The following is a 19,343-nucleotide window of genomic DNA, read 5'->3' on the forward strand; positions in this document are numbered from 1 at the left end:
CTTTGCTCAGCGCAGCCTCTTAGCGTGGCCTCCCCTTTCCTCAGCACAGCCTCTCAGTTTGCAGGGTGCTCTCTGTCTGTGTGCTCTCCAGTTCCCAGGGTTCTCCCATGGAACTGCCCTGAGAGGTCATTTCCTAGCAGTCTTTAGCCCCCCCAGACAGAGACTCACTCACTTGCTGTCCCAGTGAGCGCTCTGATACCCTACTTTGGTTTGGTGGGGGAGGTGGGGGGGGAGGGGCTCAGTTCACATTTTTGTGCAAGCTTTTCCTCCTTCTTATAGTGTGAAAATGTCCAAACCCCACGTACCTTTGTTTCTGTGGAGTACTGGAGAGTCCCTCCGTTCTCCCAAAGGTGATTTTTATGTTCTTTTGAGGTAGTCTATTTCGCTTGGTGCCAGGGAGAGGAAGCGATTCACATCTAGATTGTAGCCATGTTTACCCGGAAGTCCCTATATTTTTCTTTATTAAGAAGTGACTACATTGGAAAAACCAAATGCAACAAGGCAACTTGTTTTGTAAAAAAACAGTTTCCTTCTTGATACTAGGTATAAATTCCAAGGCAAGAAGATCAGTAATGGCTAGACAATTTGGGATTAAGTGACTTGCCCAGGATCACACAGCTAGGCTGTGTCTGAGACCAGATTTGAACCCAGGACTTCTCATCTCCAGGCCTGGCTCTCTATCCACTGAGCCATCTAGCTGCCCCTAACAAAGTCACTTTAAAAAAATAATTATTAAGTGAAAGTGTTTACCTTCCATGGTGGGAAATAGACACATATCTCTGTTTATATATGTATGTATGAATGTGTGTATTTATATACATCATTTCATTAAATAACATATTCTAGGTGCTCTCAGTCCAGATATATGAGGCTATATTATAATTGTTTCAGAGTTGCAACCAGCAAGTCTGCAGCAAAATATTAACACATTCTTTAAACAGAACACTTTTCAAGTTACTTATAGTTTAAGTGATATAAGTATTAAAAGTATACTTGAAAAGCTGCCTTATTAACATATTGCACAAACTTCGTAGAAATAGACATTGAGTAGCTCAGCAGCCACCAAAAAATAGATTTGCCACTCATTGTGCTGCTCATTCATTAAGAATACTGCTGGGGGGAGGGGCAGATGGGTGGCCCAATGGATTGAGAGCCAGGCCCAGAGATGGGAGGTCTATAGGTTCAAATCTAGCCTCAGACACTTCCCAGCTGTTGTGATCCTGGGCAAGTCACTTAACCCCCATTGCCTAGCCCTTACCATTCTTCTGCCTTGGAACCAATGCATAGTATTGATTCCAAGATGGAAAGTAAGGGTTAAAAAAAATACTGTTTGGTTTTTATAACAGCCTTAGAATTATTTCATGTATCAAATATTATTTGCAGTTTCTCAGGGAGTCAGATTAAAAATACTTCATAGAAACATGAGCCCAGTTAAAAGTATTTATTTTTCTTTATTAAAATATAACTGTCAAAGTTACCTAATGGTAGAGAAACTTTAGAAGCCTTGGGGACCATTTAGCCTTTCCTAGTTTAGTGAAGTATTAAAAACAGAACTCTGTTGATTTTAAATGCATTATGCCCAAATGGTCCCCTATGCAAAATTGCCACAGGTTAAGAAACTTTACAAGGAAATATCTCTTGGTAGCCTGAGGTGAAGATTTTGTTAGCTCTGAAAATTTGACAGATAAGCTCTTCCCTTCTGAAGGATTATTGTATTGGAAATCAAAACTTAACCCTTTGTTATTCCTTAGCTTAGCTGACTAACCAATTTGAATCAGGATGTTCTTTTTATGAAAATTAATGTGATAAATAAGGCCTCAAATCAACTAAGCTTTAGATACCTGCCAGTCCAATATTCAGGTCCATTTCCTAGTTGGAGAATCTTTCAATATATTTTTAAAAGAGCAGTCAGTTGCTGCTAATAGTTACAAAGAGTTGTCATTGGCTTAGTTGTTAGATTGGAAAACTAATCCATCAGAAATAAGCTGATTAGAGGAATAAGCTAATTTGAAGAAATATCACTGAAACAAGAAAAGCAAGCCCTTTTCCAGAGAATGTTATGTAAGTACAAGAGTAAATGTCACCATTCTCAGAGAACTAGTTCTCCCCCACCTCAATATCGTGGTTTCCAAATTTGTCACTGCTACTAAAGGACTTGCCATCCAAAGAACTAGATAGTAGTCATTCTGGCTGTTGAGCATACATTGGGAATTGGGCAATAAATAAAGCCAGTGTGAAATGTGATTTGTTGTTTAGTAGCCACTGTTGAAAATATTTGCCTTTCTAGAAAAATTGAGATCAGAACTAGAAAATAAATAATAGATGATAGGTATCAGGCATGCTTCTAAAATTACATTTTCAAATATCTGTATGAATTTCCTTTCTCCCAAAACAGCTAACCTTGAACTTTGTATAAGAAATGTAGCATGATAGAAGTAGCTTCTGCAGGGAGTCATGTTATGATTATTAGGATCATCATGTCTACATTCAAATCCTGGCTTCTCTACATATCAGCTGTGTGACCTTGAGTAAATGTCTTCTTTAATCCTCATCTGAGAAAAATCGGGATTTTAATACTTGTCCCACCTCCCTGCCTGACAGGATTGGAGGGGTTTTTTTTGTTTTTTAAAAGACCAAATTACATAAGATACATTTTTTAAAACTTTTGCTACAAAAATATTTTTATAACTTATATAGCTACTTTAATAGTAATATTGATTGTCCAATAGAGAGGGCATCTAATTTGAGAAATAACCTAGGTTCTTATTATAGCTATGCTGTTGACTATTTGACCTTGAAAAAATTACTGAGCCTCCCAGGGTTTTCTCTGTCTACAGAATAGAAAGAGTCATATTTTTAATCCATCTTGTTCCCAGGGATATTTTGAGAATTATGAAATTATAATAATTCTCAAAGCTTTTCTCAAATCTTTAAAAAAAATAGTAGATACAAGTTGATAGAAAGAAATGGCGTTCTCCCCATATTCAGATTATATGATGCAAAGTTGAATGTTTAGGAATACTTCATACTTCATTTATATTTCTATAAAGAAATAAATATAAAATTATATACACCATTAGAGTCAGTAAAACCACTCATAGTTTCTGTTCATGATCAGAGTACCCTAATAAGTTGTCCTGTATCACCTTTTTTCATTAGTCAATGCCTTATTTTGACTGCTAGTTCAAGTTGCTACTGCTATATAAGTGACACTAAACAATGGATGCAGCCAGTATTATTAATCAGTCAATTAAATATTTATTAAACACTTCTGTCTCCAAGATCAATATAAAATCTTCTATTTGACTTTTACAGACTTCTCTAACATGGCACCATCTTACCTTTCAGTTCTTTTTTCTTATACCTGTCTTCTGGCCCCTGATGTATTTAGTGATCTAATGATGTTGGCCTCCTTGCTGTTCTTTGAACTAACACTCCATCACTAAATTCTGGGCATTTTCACTTAATGTCCCACATGCCTGAAACTCACTTTCTCTTCTTTTCCACCTCCTAATTTCCCTGGTTTCTTTCATCTCAGCCAAAAATCTTACTTTTTGCAAAAAAACCTTCCATATTCCCCAAATACTAGTGCCTTCCCCATGTTAATTATTTCCATTTCATCTAGAATATAGCTTGTTTGCATGCTGCCTACCCTATTGGCTGTCAGCTCCTAGAGATCAAGGACCATTTTTGAGGCAGAGTATTGCTTTGTATCTCCAACACATGGCACAGTACCTGTCCCAGGTATTGAAGATTGGTAGTGCTGAGAAAAAACAGAGGACAATTTGATTGGACCGCAAAATGTGAGGAGGGCAGTAATGTCCAGTGATGCTAAAAAATAGGTTATGAATGACTTTAAAAGCTGCTTGCTTTTTTTCCCCCCCTTAAGGTAGTTTTATTTGATCCCAAAGTCAACAGGAAGCCATTGGAATTTTTATTGTGAGGGAATATCAGATCTGCAGTTAAAGATCATGATTAAGGAAAATCTCTTTGGAAATAGTCTTTGGAGAATGGACTGAATTGAGAGGGACTTGAAGCAGATTCCAATTAGGAAGCTATTTCAATAATCTAGATAAGAGTGGATAAGGGCCTGAACTAAGGCGGTGGCTGTGTTTAAAGAGATCTGATACAAAAGATGATGTGGAGTTAGTACAATAACTAAGATTTGGCACCAGACTAGATATATAAAGTAAGAGAGTGAGAATTTAAGAATAACACCAAAGCAACTTGGGAGTCTGATATTCTCCAACAGCAATAGAAAAGTTTAGAAGAAAAGTGGGGTTGGGTGATGGGGTAGGGATTAAGATAATGTTTGAGGTATATCCAGGATATCTAGTTTGAAATGTTCAAGTCATCTGGGGCTGAAGCTTGTGGGATTAGAGGTGGAGCTGGATATGTAGTTCCAGGAATCATCTGCATAGAGAGAATATTTAAATCCGTGGGAGCTGATGAGGTCATCAGAGTATAGAGAAAAAAGAGAAAAAGATCTAAGATTTCTTGGGGGAACAGCTACAGGTAAGGGACTTGATAGGGATAATACAGCCAGAGAAGGCTACTGTGAAAAAGTAAGACAAATAGGGAGAGAAACAGGTAGAAAGTAATGTCACAAAAACACAGTGAGAGTGTCTAGGAGAGAGTGATTCATAATATCAAATGCAACAAATAGGTAGATCAAGATGAGAACTCAGAAGAGATAATCAATTCAGAGATAAATAGAGTATCAGGAGGGAGTAGGGGGCACAGTGGATAGAGAGCCAGGCCTGAAGTCAGAAAATCCTGGGTTTGAATCTGTCCACAGACACTTCCTAGCTGTTTGATCCTGGGCAAATCACTTAACCCCAGTTGCCTAGTCCTTACTGCTCTTTTGTCTCAGAAATGAAACTAAGAAGGTAAAGATTGTTGGAGGGGAGGCAGGTAAAAGAGAGATAAATGGTAATTTTTGTTTTTTATTGTAATACATGTAAAACATACTTCTATATTGGTCATTGTTGTAAGAGCACACTCATACATAACCAAAATTCCAAAATAAACCATAAATACACTGATATGAAAGATGACTCCAATAGCTCTAAATGGTAACTTTGGAGAGCAATTTCAGTTGATTGATAAGGTCAGAAACCAGACTCCAAAGGATTTTGAAGAGTGGGTGAGAAAAGAGAAAGTGGAGATGTGAAAAATATAGATAGCTTTTCCAAATAAAAGGCTAAGAAAAAGAAAAGAAATAATAGCATGATAGCTTGCTAGGAGGTTAAATTTTTTTTTTTTAAGAATGGAGGAGTCTTGGGCATATTTGAAAGGCACAAGGAAATTAACCATTTGATGGAAAAGTTTAAAGATGTGTGATAGACAGAGGAGAGTTGACTTTGGCAAGGTAAAAAGTAGGGTAAGCTGAAGAGCAATGTCAAGGAATCCAGTTTTGAAGTGAAGAGAAGGAGCCCACATCAAATGGCTTCCATGTTTTTGTGAAGTAAATGGGGAGGTCCTTAACTAAGAGAAAGGAGGGAGAAGGAAGTATGAGAAATTTGAGACGAGAACAAGTTTGGATAAACATTGAGATCAGGAATATATTAAGGGGGAACAAAATTACTTATTGTCTATAAATTAAAACTATAAATGCAACTCTCATTTGGGGAGACAAAGTCTCTTTCCTAAGAAGAAATTTTTGTGTTAAGTCTGTAATATATGACCAGAAGGAGGTCACACACTCACACGCTGGGGAACTGGAGAGAGAGGGTAAGAGAACTGAAGAAATGGAGAGAGGGAAGAAATTAATTGATCCTCCCTTCTCTTCCCCTTGGGGAAGATAGCACTATTTGTCTTCCTTAGGGACAGAATGTCTCCTCAGAGATTGGGTTTGGGAGGTGGAGGTTAAGGACTGGAAGAGTATCATTTCTTGTAATTCGCTTTGCTTCCACCTTAAGTTGTCTTTGAAGCATAGCTGCTTATATAGGACTCATACATTTGCATACTAGAAGTTCATACTAGAAGAATGTTTTTCTTTTTTCATAACTTTTGCAAAAGGTATCCCTCCCTGCCTTCTCCAACTTCCCCCTCCAGCAAATTTAGAGATAACAGTATCTTCTGTCTCAGGATATTAATATCCAAACTGAGCAGATTTAACACCCTGAGATATATACTACATCTCAATGTCACTAACTATATATCATCTTTAACTTAATTTGAGAGTTAGTCCTGTTATCTAAAGCCTTTGAGAGTCTTGAATGTGTACCAAGACTGAGTTGTCATGAAGGACCCACTTACCCACTGTTACTTTTTAGCTAGTATTTTGTTCACTGGCAAATTAGCACTCAGAAAAGGCCATTCATGACTTCAGTCTCCTACATCTCAGCATTCATGGATGATGCTCTTAACAGAAATAAAGTAAGATCAAAATAAGATGGTTTGTTGGAAATGATCATGAGTTATTTTGGACGTGTTGAAATTGAGATGCCTATAATACATCCAGCCTGAAGTCTAATAGAACTTTGTACAAGAACTCAGAAGTGAGAATAGGACTAAATATATGGATCTAGGAGTCATCTACATAGAGATAATAAAGTATACAGTAATGGGTGAAAAAGTCATGCAAAAGATTATAGTGAAGAATAAAAGATAGCCCAGGAATGAGCTTTAGAGAACAACTCATCCACAGTGAGAGGATGTGGCATGAATGATGAACCATCAAAGGAGTCTGAGTAGCATCACTGAAAAAAATATGGATGTTAAAAAGAGGGAGAGGTTGTTCTAAACAGTCCTTGTCTATCATATCTTTCACTTGACATGAAGTCTAATTTTTGCTGGTTTAAGTTCTGGGATCTTGCAATTCTTTTGTGGTGTTTGCCTTCTATCAGTTAAATTTTTGAAGGAAATTATAATACCTGCTGATGGCTTTCCTTTGTTCTATTTCCCATTTTTCAGTGTCATTAGTTTGTTTGAATAGGTTGACATAATTGCTCACAATATCTTCTTATATTTTGGGCACACGTTTACCTCTTTTTGGTATTGACTTTTATCTTCTGACAAATTGATGATCAGGATACATACAGTCAACTAATTAAAAAATGACTCCTACATGAGTTACTAATAATTTACTTACACTTATAAAAAGTTATCAAATAGACCACTAACCTGAGAGGTGATTGTTCTTTATTTCTGTAACCACATGGCAAGCTTTTTTACAATAGAGATGTTTTGGTTACCATCCTCAACTATTTCATGAGCTATTTCATGAGTATTTCATATGCCATTATACTTGCCATTACTAAGAGTAAGCCTATTCTTGGCTAAAACTTGGTTCTTCTCTGCTATCTGAGCCTAATCAGTGAATCAGTAATCAGAGTACCAATAAATAACAGAATATATAGAATAGGGAATGAAATTTTACTTAGGGAGAGATGGAATTTTTGAATAGTGACTATTGGGACACTACAGTTTGGAGTTTCGAGACTGCAGCAACTATTAGAAGCCAGTCCTTGGCCTTGAATTGGAAGAGAATTGATATATAGGAATATAGTAAATCAAATGGAGAAAGAGACAAGGAAAAGTGGAATAGAGAACAAAGAAAGAACAAATGAAGCTTTGGACTTCTAAAATTGACTTGAAGGATGCTTCAAACATTAATCACTAACTATGCAATTTGAATTTTGATGTCAAAATGTATTCTTGCAAGTTCAGAGCTACCTTTCCTTTATGGAAGGTTGAACTTGTTCCTTCCTTGGATGACAGATACACTATCATATATGACAGCTAAAGTTGGAGTCTTACCTATGGCAAGAAGAGGTCTAAGGTACACTGATGAATGCAAGCCAGATCAGCACTGACAGAAAATAATGTGCTTTTCATTTAAAGTTTGATCATGGTGGGTCAGTCAATTGAATTATGCTTCATTTTTTTGACTCTCCCCCTAAATAGGGTTGTTGCAAGAACTTTCATAGGGCACTCCTGTACACCCTTCCTTTTGCTGTCCAGCCTATTCTTTTCCTCACCTTATAAAAGGCACCTTTATGTACCTGCTACTTGCTCCAAAGAGCCTCTCTAACTCTAGATGTATAAAATCTATTTTAAATAGACTAATTTTTAGTTTTAAAAAAAAATCTTGAAACCATTGCCTACAATTTTCAGGATTTTAAAATATTTTTAGGCTTTATACAGAAAGGGTAGTTATTATTACATCTTTTGATGTAACCTAGTGAACTCCTGAAAAGAAAAAATAACTCATTTTAAGGAATGATAGATAGATAGTTAGTGTTGGACTTGGAATCGTGAAGGCCTGTATTTACATCCTGCTTCTGACCCTTAGTAGCTCTGAGACAACAGGTGAACCACTTAATTCCTAAAACCCAAACAATTCTCTAAGAATATAACTCATAAGTTAGGCTGTGATCAGCATTGATGAAGAAAGTTTTCACACCTATAAAATCACACTTTGGCTTAATATCAGGGAGACATCAATAAAAATGAAAAATTGTAAAGTCATGTAAATAACGAGGCCCAAAATATGTGGCAGGGAGTGAGAGAAGGGATAAGGGAAGGTAGTTAAGTAGGAGAGGTTGTTTTGAGGGGTTTGTACAAATTTTAACAGATTTTAAAAGGTTCTCATAATAGTGCCTAAGAGGGAAGATGCCTATAATAAAACTTCCTCACTGTGCAAAGAGTAAGCCAATATCTACTACTGAGCACTGCCACAAGGAAAACCTAAAGAAAATAAATATTCCTGAGCTAGCTTTTCTTACTCTTATCATCCAGGGAGAAACTTATAGAGGCAGTAGGAAATTTTATAGAACTGTTACAAAATGGGTTTGACAGATTGTACATACATATAGAACTGTTTCTAAAATGTCTTGTAAACATCCTATTCTCCAGCCAAGATACACTATCTCAGAAAGAGGTTAAATTATTTTCCTGCTAAAATTCTTTCGAAGGAATTGAAGTTTTAAGATTTACTACAGTTCTTGGTATAGGACTGTGGCAAGTTGCCAAAAAAGTACAGCTAAAAGACATAGAGGCATGTTGGAGGAGTTACAGTTTTTACTATAGCTTTAACCTTTGTTAGCTGAGACCCCATTAGACCAAAGGCTCTAGTATTTTCTGATATAGTCAATGAAGGAATAACTTTTCTCATGTTTTAGAATGTTAACTTACAAAGTGATAGCATACTGCATTCTGTAGTGGATAAATCAGTTGATTTTTTTCAGTAATTCTAAGCCTCAACATGTGGAACCAGTTGAAATAAAATATACATAAGAAACTCAGAAATTTCCTATTTGCCTTTTTTTTTAAGGGGAAACTGGCCATAAATACATAACCATTAATATTTACTATTTAGTAATGCTTTGGCTGTTGAATAGTTTACATGAAATTCTTTGATATGGTTTGAGAAGATTCTAAAGGAATGACCAGTTTGGGTAAAGAAAAGAATGAGACTGTCTTTAAAAAATAAAAATAAAAAACCTGTTGTGTTTCTGGTTAAGAAGGTAATGTGAGAAGTCATAGAAAAGCACATGTCATCCACAGGAACCCCATCCAATATCAGAAAGAACACCAAAAGGGTCATTGATCAAGAAAACCAAGAAAGAAGCAGAGGTCAGCTCTTCCATCTAGTTTAGCACTACTTAGAAAGATGGCCAGAGGCCAATAGAGGAGTGTTAGAGAAGTGTTACATCAAGGAAGCTAGCATGAACTCTAATGAAGAGGCTAAAAGCTGGCAGAGAGGAGAAAAGCACAGTGTGTGTGTGTGTACAATCTATCAAAATGGTCTTGTAATTGTTCTATTGAGAAGCCAGGAAAAGCTCTCACAAACAGTCCTGGAGTCAGCTAGTACTCTAATAGAAGTTTTAAGCCAACCGAAGCCCCAATAATCAGGAACTTGAATATGTATCCTAGCCCTGACACATGTCAAAATAGAAACCAGAGGAGAAACCAGTCCCCATAGAAAAATAAGAGACCAACCATGTATTTTTTGAAATACAGAAAGCCATAACAAGAAATGAGGCTAATTCAGTACCTAAGCCACAGATCTAATGAGGCAAGGTCTGAGACCAGCTTAAACTCCACCATCCTACTGTTGCTTCTTAAGGCTTATAGCAAGAAGTGTCAGCATCTCCTCATTAGGGATCATGGAAGAAAAAATGTAGAACTTAGCCCATACTAGATTCCAAAGTGAACCACTAGGAGGCTTAAGACAGAGCCAAAGGATTGATGCAGATGGTATGGACTAATACAAACCAGCCGATACAGATCAACAGCGCGGTGTCATGTGAAATATCAAGGAGAAAGGACCAATTAAGATCTACCAAGCATCCATAATGTTGGAATGGATCAGCCCAATACAAAGTGCCAATCCAAAAACTAAGACTGCAAATATGAAGAAGCATGAGAAAACAACAAACACAGTTAAGAATTATTATCAGTTAAGAAAAAGACAAAAGATAAATCTAGAAGACAGTAACCCTACAACTACAAGCAAAACCCCAATAAACCTAGAAGAAAGTAACCCTACAGCAAAGCTGTACAACAAGCAAAGCCCCAATTTTTTTAAATGCTTAGCCACAAGGATTACCAAAAGTATTTGGGGGAAATTAAATGAGAAGTAAAATGAAATTAGAAATGAAATGAGAGTTTGGAAGAAATTTTTTTTAAAAAAAGAAAAGACTTAGAAAAGGCATAAAATCTTACCTAACTAATGGACTTACTAGGAAAGGGGGGGGGACCAAGAATGAGCAAACAATTCAGTGAATCTACAAGACTACATGAATATGATTTTTTAATTATCAATAACAAAAATTTTATAAAAGAAATCATACTGCCAATATATATTAGAACCAAGGGGAAAATAAAGGTAGAATAAATTGATATCACCTCCTGAAAGAACCCCAAAACTTATTACACCCAAGAATATCATAGCAAAAATCCAGAGTTTACAAGTCCAAGAAAATAAACTGTAAACATCCACAAAGAAAGAGTTCAAATCTATAGTTAGGGTCACCCATAACTTAGCAGCAGCTCCTTACTACAAAAGAGAGGAAAATCTTATAACACACTATCTCAAAAAATAAGATAGGCTTACAACCAAAAATAAATTGCCCCATTAAACTGAATATAATCCTACAAGGAAAAAAACTGAATCCTGATAAAAAGAAAAGTTCTGACTATAAACTTTGAACTATAAACACAATGAAATGCAACCTATTAGGGAAAAGATAAATGTACCTTCAGAATACATTTTTTTTAGGGACACAGAGTTAAAGACACAAGACAGTGGATTTTTTTGTGTTGGTTTTACAAAATTAAAGGGAAAAGAAATACCATAGAGAAGAAATCCAGGAGGAGGAATTTTACTATTTTGCATAAAAGGGTTGTACCAGCAGAAGAGTTTACCACATAAAGGAAGGGATCAGGGAAAGCTGACATTTCTTGATCTCACTTTTTTCTAAAATGAATAATGGAGAATCAAAAACATACAGGCATAAACACACACACACATTCTTAGAGTTTGTTATAGAAAAACATTAACCTCAAAAAGGAAACTGGCAGAAACAAGGAAAAGAGAAGAGTAGATACAGAGAAGAAATATTACAAGCAACCCAAGCTTCAACTTTAGGGATTTTATTATAAAAGGGTTAAATATAGAAAGAAAGAATTAAGAACAAAAATCAGGACCTGAGATTTTGGAGAGATTGAGAACAGAGGAATAAAAACAGAATGCTTCAAATATACTTTATTAGTGACAACCATTTCCTTTTTTCCACTCCCTTCTTCTGTTTAAATAGTATGTGAAATAAATATTTAAGGAACCCCTAACTCAGCCCATCTCAGAAGGACTCAATATAGGAGTCACAGAGTCATGTGTCATATCTGAGGGCCTGATGCCAGAGTCTCCTAGCGCCGGTGCAAGGACATAATATTGTCATTTGTCCCTAGCATAACGTTGTATGACATTGAAAGCCATTGGGCTATGATCTGGGGCTGGGAGGAGTATAATTTTGAAAAGCCAGCACAGGAAGCTAAAGAACTCTCTTTTCTAGATGGTCCTGAACTAACTATATCTGGGCTTGCTCTCTTATCCTACTTACCTGGCCATCTCTGACAAGCTATGGCTTGGAGTGCTGGCTGCAATGGAGGATCAAATTTTTACCTAAAGTTAGAAAGGCTGAAAACCTTTTATTCTCTCTTCTTCTCTCTTTACTATAATAAACCCAGTAATAAGCCTCAAAGATTATTTTTAATTTATAACAATAGGAGACCAAAAGGAAAAGGCAGGAAATACTCAGTTAACCATGTAGTAGTGAACATGAATGAACTAAATTCACCATAAAATAAGGATGATAGTCAAATTAAAAAGCATAATCCAAAAATATGTTGTTTACAGGAAACACACTTGAAACAAAGATTCATATATAGTTAAAATGAAGAACTGGACAGAATTCTGTTTCAGGCAGATGCAAAAAAACAGGGATTCAAGTGTGATCTCAGATAACATTAAAAATACATAGTTAAAAAAGAAAAACAGAAATGATGTTATGCTTAAAAACACAAAAGATAATGCAGTAATATCAGTATATAATATATATATCAAATAACCAACAGTTATTCCTGTCTAGTTTAATCTGTATAAATAACATTTCCTAAATGTCTTTAACAGTCAATAAAAAGTACTTAAGATGTGATAAAGTAGTCAGTTTAAAAAAGAAAGAAAGAAATTACCCTTTAAACACTTGATACAGGATTAGACTGGCCAACTCTTAGTCAAGGAGACCTAAAAGGACAGTTTAGGAAATAATTGCTTGAATTCTCACTAGTGGAATTCTATCTTATTCAAACCCTGTGAAGAGTCAAGTGGCCTAAGTGAGAGGAGAAAGAATTAGACAGGGTGTTCCTTATGGTGTCATTCTTTCTAGTCAACCATCCTGAGTCTAGGGTAGCTCAGACCAAAAGAAGGGGAAACACAAAAAGGGGCAGGTTACCCCCTTCATTTCACACCTGGTTGCATACCTCTGAACTTCGATATCCCAGAAATTTCTTCAGCCTGCAATATCATATAGCCTTTAGTAATTACAACTCATTAGTACCTTCTACCCATGGGGCTTCTCTATTTGGAAGGTAGAGATCTCCCAGAACCTCCATTTGGGGAGGTTACCCATACTAGCCATCTCTTCCCACCAAGTTGCATTGTTTTGGACCTCTCCAATATCATACTTTCCCTTCCCCCACAACTTGTTCAACTTTTTTTTCTTTGTTTTCTTTCCTTAAAATCAGAGACTGTCTTTCCTTTTGGTATTTATATTCTCAGAATTTTGCACAGTGCCTGGTACATAGTAGATGCTTAATAAATGTTTATTGATTGACCTTCAGTAGAATTGACTTTCTGAGACTCAACCATCTTAGGGAAATAGTGCCATAGACCTGAGGGTCTTGCCTGCTTGCTCTGTCCCATTTGATCTACTTTACCAAGATCCCAGGCATGTTACACAAAGTTGGTTAATAGAGAACATTGGAAATAAGTGGCATTTGCAGTGCTGATATAACAACAGTATCCACAAGGTTGTGGGGTATGTCCTATTGTAGTAAATAATAATAAGAGGGTATATTTGATTGGTGATAGACAACTAAAGATCAGGCAGTTATCTTATTTCTTCTGTTTTCCCTCCTCCCTCAATACCTCCCTTCCTCCCTCTCTTCCCTTCAGCCTACCCTCCCCCCTTTCTTCTTTTTCTTCTTCTAAATCACTCAGGGTAAGTTGATGATGTTTCAAATGAAATTCTTTATCTTCTTTTATCTTAAGTAATGGTTTACTTGGGGAAGAAAGGAAAAGATAGAGAATGGAGGTAAGAGGATTGGGGATTTCCCTGATACTACAATGAGTCTTTGGAGGATGGTAAATATATAGTTCAAATTGAGAGAAATGTCTTTCATCAACAGAGCAAGTCAGAGAGATATCTGGACTATTGCCCTTATTTCTTCTGCCTTCAAAGTTACCAGGCCACCACTCTTTTCTGTCTCCAAGGTTAAAAGACAAAAAAACTCCTTCCTCCTTCCCTGATACAAGGCAATAGGGTAACCAGAGTTCAGCCAGCCAGCAGTTGGCTTTGCCTCTAACTGTTTTCCCGGTAACATTCCAAAAATGGACCCTCTCATTTGACTGACAGGTCACCACTCAGCCACTGCTTCTGCCTCTTGAATGCTTCCCAATTCCTCTCTTCCACACTATGCACACAACTGAATAAAGATAATACTCTGGTTTAACATTCTGTGATGTCCCATGTAAACCAGATCTCTATGAGCCTAAAGACTCATAGAGAAACTGATACCTTGGTTATTTGAAGGCAGGATCTACATCTAACCAAAATGCTGAAGTCTCCATTGTCTAATACAGATACTGTACTTCTATTTCAGTGTTCAGTAACAGTTTGATTTTCTTTGGGGGGGTGGAGATGGTACACTGTGATTTCATTGGTAGAGGAAATTTCCAATGAAGATTAGCAACTCTTCTGCAACTAATATCCTTGTTACAAGTTGCATAGGAACAATGGGAGATTGGTTTGTGTAAATGAAGGTTTTTTGAGAAGTGACAAAATGGATCTGTAGAAAAAGCAAGAAGCTTAGAACTTGATTAAATGCCAATCAAATGAGATGGAGACAGAATTCCAATGGAATCTGGAAAGGAGCAGTTAGGAAGCCCAGCTTCTTGAACTTCACTTCCTTCTCTGGCTGTTGGAAGAGAAGGTGGAAGAAAAACTCTCTCTTTGGTCATTGATTATCCATATGACTGAGTGCTGAGAAGACTTTGGGGTTTAGCTCAGAAGAAACCTGTCAGCCTTTATTATCAACATCTCCCCTTAGGGAAGATAACATTATTTCGTGAATCTTAAGACATCTTAGAATCATCAGTTAACGGGGATAACTTATAAAACTAGGGAGACCTATTTTCCTCTCATCCCTTCCCCTCACCTTGCCTCCTCTATTTAAAATAATAAAAGACCTCTTAATTGAAAGATTTAATTGTGAGAGTTAGTTATTAGAGGAAACCTTCAAACTTACCATTTCTGAGAAGAACATTCAAGACAGTTGAAGGGGAATGGTAAGTAGAGTAGGAGGAGCACAAGATCCAGTCTTTCCCCTAATTGGCTTCCTGGTGTTACCACTCTAGCATTTCCTACTATCAAAATTCCCCTAATAGCAATATCTATAACACTTGCCAAAACTCACACAGTAAATGTATCAGGGGCAGACCTTAAATGCAAATCTTTCTGACTGTGGCTCTTTATCCACCGCCATTTTCCTTTCAAGGATTTGATGATGCTTTAAATTTTGAATAAATCTCACAAGGCATAAGTTATAACAAAAATGGTAACTTCTAAAATGGATCTTCTTGTTTAGATTAATATATATTTTCTACTTGGTACCATTTCAAAATGCTATAGGTAGCTAGTTGTCCCAGTGGATAGAGCACTAGGCATGGTGCCAGGAAAAGCTGAGCTCAAATATAGCCTCAGGCACTCAGTAGCTATGTGACCCTGGGTCTTAACCCTACTTGCCTCAATATCTTCATCTAGAAAATGAAATGGTGAAGGAAATGGCAGTGTAATCAGTATCTTTTCCAAGAAAACCCCAAATGGAGTCACAGAGTTGAACATAACCAAAACAACTAAAAATGTGCAAGTGAAGTCATGTTAAATATATTTTCATATTAGCTATATACAAGTATAATTGATATCATATTGCTTGCCTTCTCAGTGAATGGGAAATGAGCAGAAAAAAGGAAGAGAATTTGGAACTCAATTTTTTTTAAAAAAATGAGTATTAAAAATAAATGAATAGAACCAGGCCTAGAGACAGGAGGTCCTAGGTTCAATTCTGGCCTCAGACACTTCCCAGCTGGGTGACCCTGGGCAAGTCACTTAACCCCCATTTCCAAGCCCTTACTGCTCTTCTGCCTTGGAACCATACAGTATTGATTCCAAGATGGAAGGTAAGGTGTTTTTTTTTTATAAATAAATGAATTAAAAAATTGTAAGCAATAAAATATAAAGAAATGTTTAAATAGAAGGAAGAAAGGGAGAGAAAGAAAGGAAGTGAGGGAGGAAAGTTAGTTTTTCCTTAGCTTTAACCTGGAAGATTTTTAAATTGTGCCTAAACTGTCTGGATGGAGTTTGGCCATGCCCCAGACTCTTCCTTTATCTAATGGGACTGTGTGTTTTTATTACCTTTTTTTTTGCAGGTGGTTGCCTATCACTACTGCCAAGCAGACAATGCCTACACCTGCTTGGTACCAGAGTTTGTCCACAATGTTGCTGCATTACTCTGCCGTTCACCTCAACTTGTTGCCTACCGGGAGCAACTTCTTCGGGAGCCCCACCTGCAGAGCATGCTGAGCCTACGATCTTGTGTGCAGGATCCCATGGCATCCTTCCGGAGAGGAGTCCTTGAGCCCCTGGAGAACCTCCACAAAGGTAGCCTGGAAAAAGGAGGGGTGGAGAACAGGAGAACAGGGAAGGGTAGAAGTTTTCAGTTCCAAAGTTTGCCCTTTCCAGCAGAGCAATCTACATATCATTTACTTTCTTAGTTGTCAGTCTGTTGTCCAAACAAGAAATCCCCAAAATGAGGTGGGAGAAGAAAGGGAAAGAAAATAAAGTGTTCTTATTGGTGTGACCATCAAAATCACCATGATTTTAGTACTAGAAAATCCTTTCTGAAGGATCTTATCTATAGGAATCAGTTTTTAATACACTTCAGAAATCTAATTCTTCTTTCTTAGTGTAATTAATTTCTGTTATACAAATACCAGAATTTACCTACCTTCAAGAAGTTCACGTTCAAATGGAGGAGAAAACATCTAGACAAATGTATATATGAGATAGAAACAGGATAACTTGGAGATAATTTCAGAACGAAGGCACCAGCATTAAGGAAGGTGGAGAAAAACGTCTTACAGAAGGAGGATATTTTTATCTTAGACTTGAAGGAAGCCAAGAAGTAGAGATCAAGAGAGACAGAATTCTAGATATGGGGAAACAGCCAGGGAAAATGAAATCAAAGATGGAGTGTCCTGTACAAAGAATTTCTAGAAGGCTAGTGTCACTGACCATAGAGTATGTTAAAGTAAGCTGGAGAATACTAGAAAAAGTAAGAAGGGGCCAAGTTGTGAAGAACTTTAAGAGCCAGATAGAGTTTATATTTTACTTTGGGAGTATTGGGAACCACTAGAGTTAATTAAATGGAAGGGGAGTGACATGTCAAATATGCACTTTAGGAAGATCACTTTGATAGCTGAGTGAAACATAAAGAACAGTAGGGAGAAACTTGAAGCAGGGAGACCAACCAACAGACTATTAGAATAGTCTAGGTGTGAGGTGATAAGGGAATATATCAACCTGGCATCCGTGCCAGAATCAAGAAGGGATACTTAGGAGAGATATTGTAAAGTTAGAGGCAACAGAACATAGCAACAGATGAAATATTGGAAATTAGAGTGAGAAATCAAGGATGACACTCAGATTGCAAGCCTAAATGATGATGAAAATGGTGGTACCCTAAAAAGTGATAGGAAAGTTAGGAAGAAAAGGGAGGGCTTTGTAGAAAATTTAATGAATTCAGTTTGGAATATGTTGCCGTTAAGATGCCAATTGGACATCCTTTTCAAGATGTCAGAGTAGGCAGTTGGAAATGCAAACTTGAAGGTTAAGAGAAGAGGTTAGAGGTGAATACATAGATCTGATAATCATCAGGAGAGAAATGCTGATTAAATTCAAGAGAGCTGATGAGATTATCAAATAAAATAGTATAGAGAAGAAAGAGAAGAGGGCCCTGTAGATGCCTACAGTGAATGGACATGACCTGCATGATTGAATGACTGGTCTGCTGGAGAAGAGGAAATAAAAGTGGCATCACATATACACTTAAGATGGTAGAACAGCCTTCAAGTGAATAAACCCCTTTTCCCAAGATCTCTAAGCTCCAAGTGGTTGTAAACTTTGTTTGAGGTCAAACTAACCAAAATATTATTGTTTGACCCTGACCTTGAAGGAAGCTAATTATTATAGAAAAAAAAAAACAAGCATTAAAGAGAATGGATAGAGGTAGCTGTGGTTCAGTACTTGGGCCTGGAATTGGGGAGACCCATGTTCAAATCCAGCCTTAGATACTTCCTCACTGTGTGAACCTGGTCAAGTCATTTAACCTCTGATTGCCTGACAAAAAGGATCTACTGGATCCACTGCAGAAGGAAATGGTGGACCACAGAAGTATCCTTGCCAGACCCCCATGGATAGCTTTTTATGGGTCACAAAGAGTTGGACATGACCAGATGACTGAACAACAGCAACCAAGAGAATAGTTTATTTGAGAAAGAAGTCAAATACTTGTGAACTGATATCCCTAGCATATATGAGGCCAGGAAATATTAGGCTAGGGAGTTTTGGAGAAGAGGCAGTGAATAAGCCACAAGACAGCTACCAACTCTTCCTTTTCTTCTGAAAGCTCATACTGAACTTGAGAAGAATCTATAGAGTAGAGTGAATGAGCTACCCATGGACTTTTCCCCCGTTTGGAAGTACCTTTAGACTGCTGTTGGACTTAAAGACTGTCAGCCACCTGGAAAGCACAGATCAGAATAACAGAACTACAGGCTCCCCTTCAGTTTCAGACACCTGCCCTGGTTATTCCACTGGGAGCTTCAGACAAGGCTGAAGGCTGAAATTGAAACCTTCATTAGTTCCTGAGATTGGAGTCACTCAGTTACTGTTTTCTTTCAGACATTCTTTTTTTTTCGAACACCCAAAGTCTTTGATTTTTCCAATCATGTCATGGTCTATTGTGATATATAGACCTTTTTGGATGAGTTGTATTAAGAAACTAAGCTTTATTTCTTCTTACTACTCAACCATCTTGGCACTGCCTACTGGTCCCTAATTTTATAAGTAAAGAAACGAAGGCCTAGTGATGTAAAATGAGCCCATCCAACTTCTTTTAAAAATTCTTATTCTGTGCAGAGCATGTCATTTAGATTCTGAAGTCAGATTACCTTTTGGCATTCCTATCTCCGTATCCAATGCATAAGTCTAAAACAAGATGGTTGGATGTGCGGAATGGAGAGATATAATTTGCACAAGACTTTGGGTGCCACATTGGCAAACTAACTCCAAGTCATTGCCAGTTATCTCTAAAACAGGGAGAACTTTTCACAGATGTATAATTTATTTTGAACAATATATTTATCCTCTACTTACTAAATAATTTTTCAACTTTCCTTCCTCAAATGCCCTGTACAAGTTATGCCTAATGCCAGATCTTCATTATGCAGGAAGACTCCAAGAAGATCAGACATAAAGACCTTTACTTTGTGATAC

At 37.0% G+C, this 19,343-nt stretch overlaps 1 protein-coding gene across 14 annotated transcripts in view; it reads left to right on the forward strand.

Annotated features, from left to right (window-relative positions):
• The window catches only part of TANC2 (tetratricopeptide repeat, ankyrin repeat and coiled-coil containing 2), a 686,196-nt gene that overhangs the window by 576,175 nt on the left and 90,678 nt on the right, over nucleotides 1-19,343 (forward strand). For all 14 annotated transcript variants that reach the window (XM_007482545.3, XM_007482543.3, XM_007482542.3 and 11 more), the window contains one exon: nucleotides 16,217-16,448. In XM_007482545.3, the coding sequence (XP_007482607.1) occupies nucleotides 16,217-16,448 (232 nt within the window). The remainder of the gene's footprint in view (nucleotides 1-16,216; nucleotides 16,449-19,343) is intronic.

The sequence above is a fragment of the Monodelphis domestica genome, chromosome 2 (genome assembly GCF_027887165.1).
Source record: "Monodelphis domestica isolate mMonDom1 chromosome 2, mMonDom1.pri, whole genome shotgun sequence".
Taxonomy (NCBI): Eukaryota; Metazoa; Chordata; class Mammalia; order Didelphimorphia; family Didelphidae; genus Monodelphis; species Monodelphis domestica.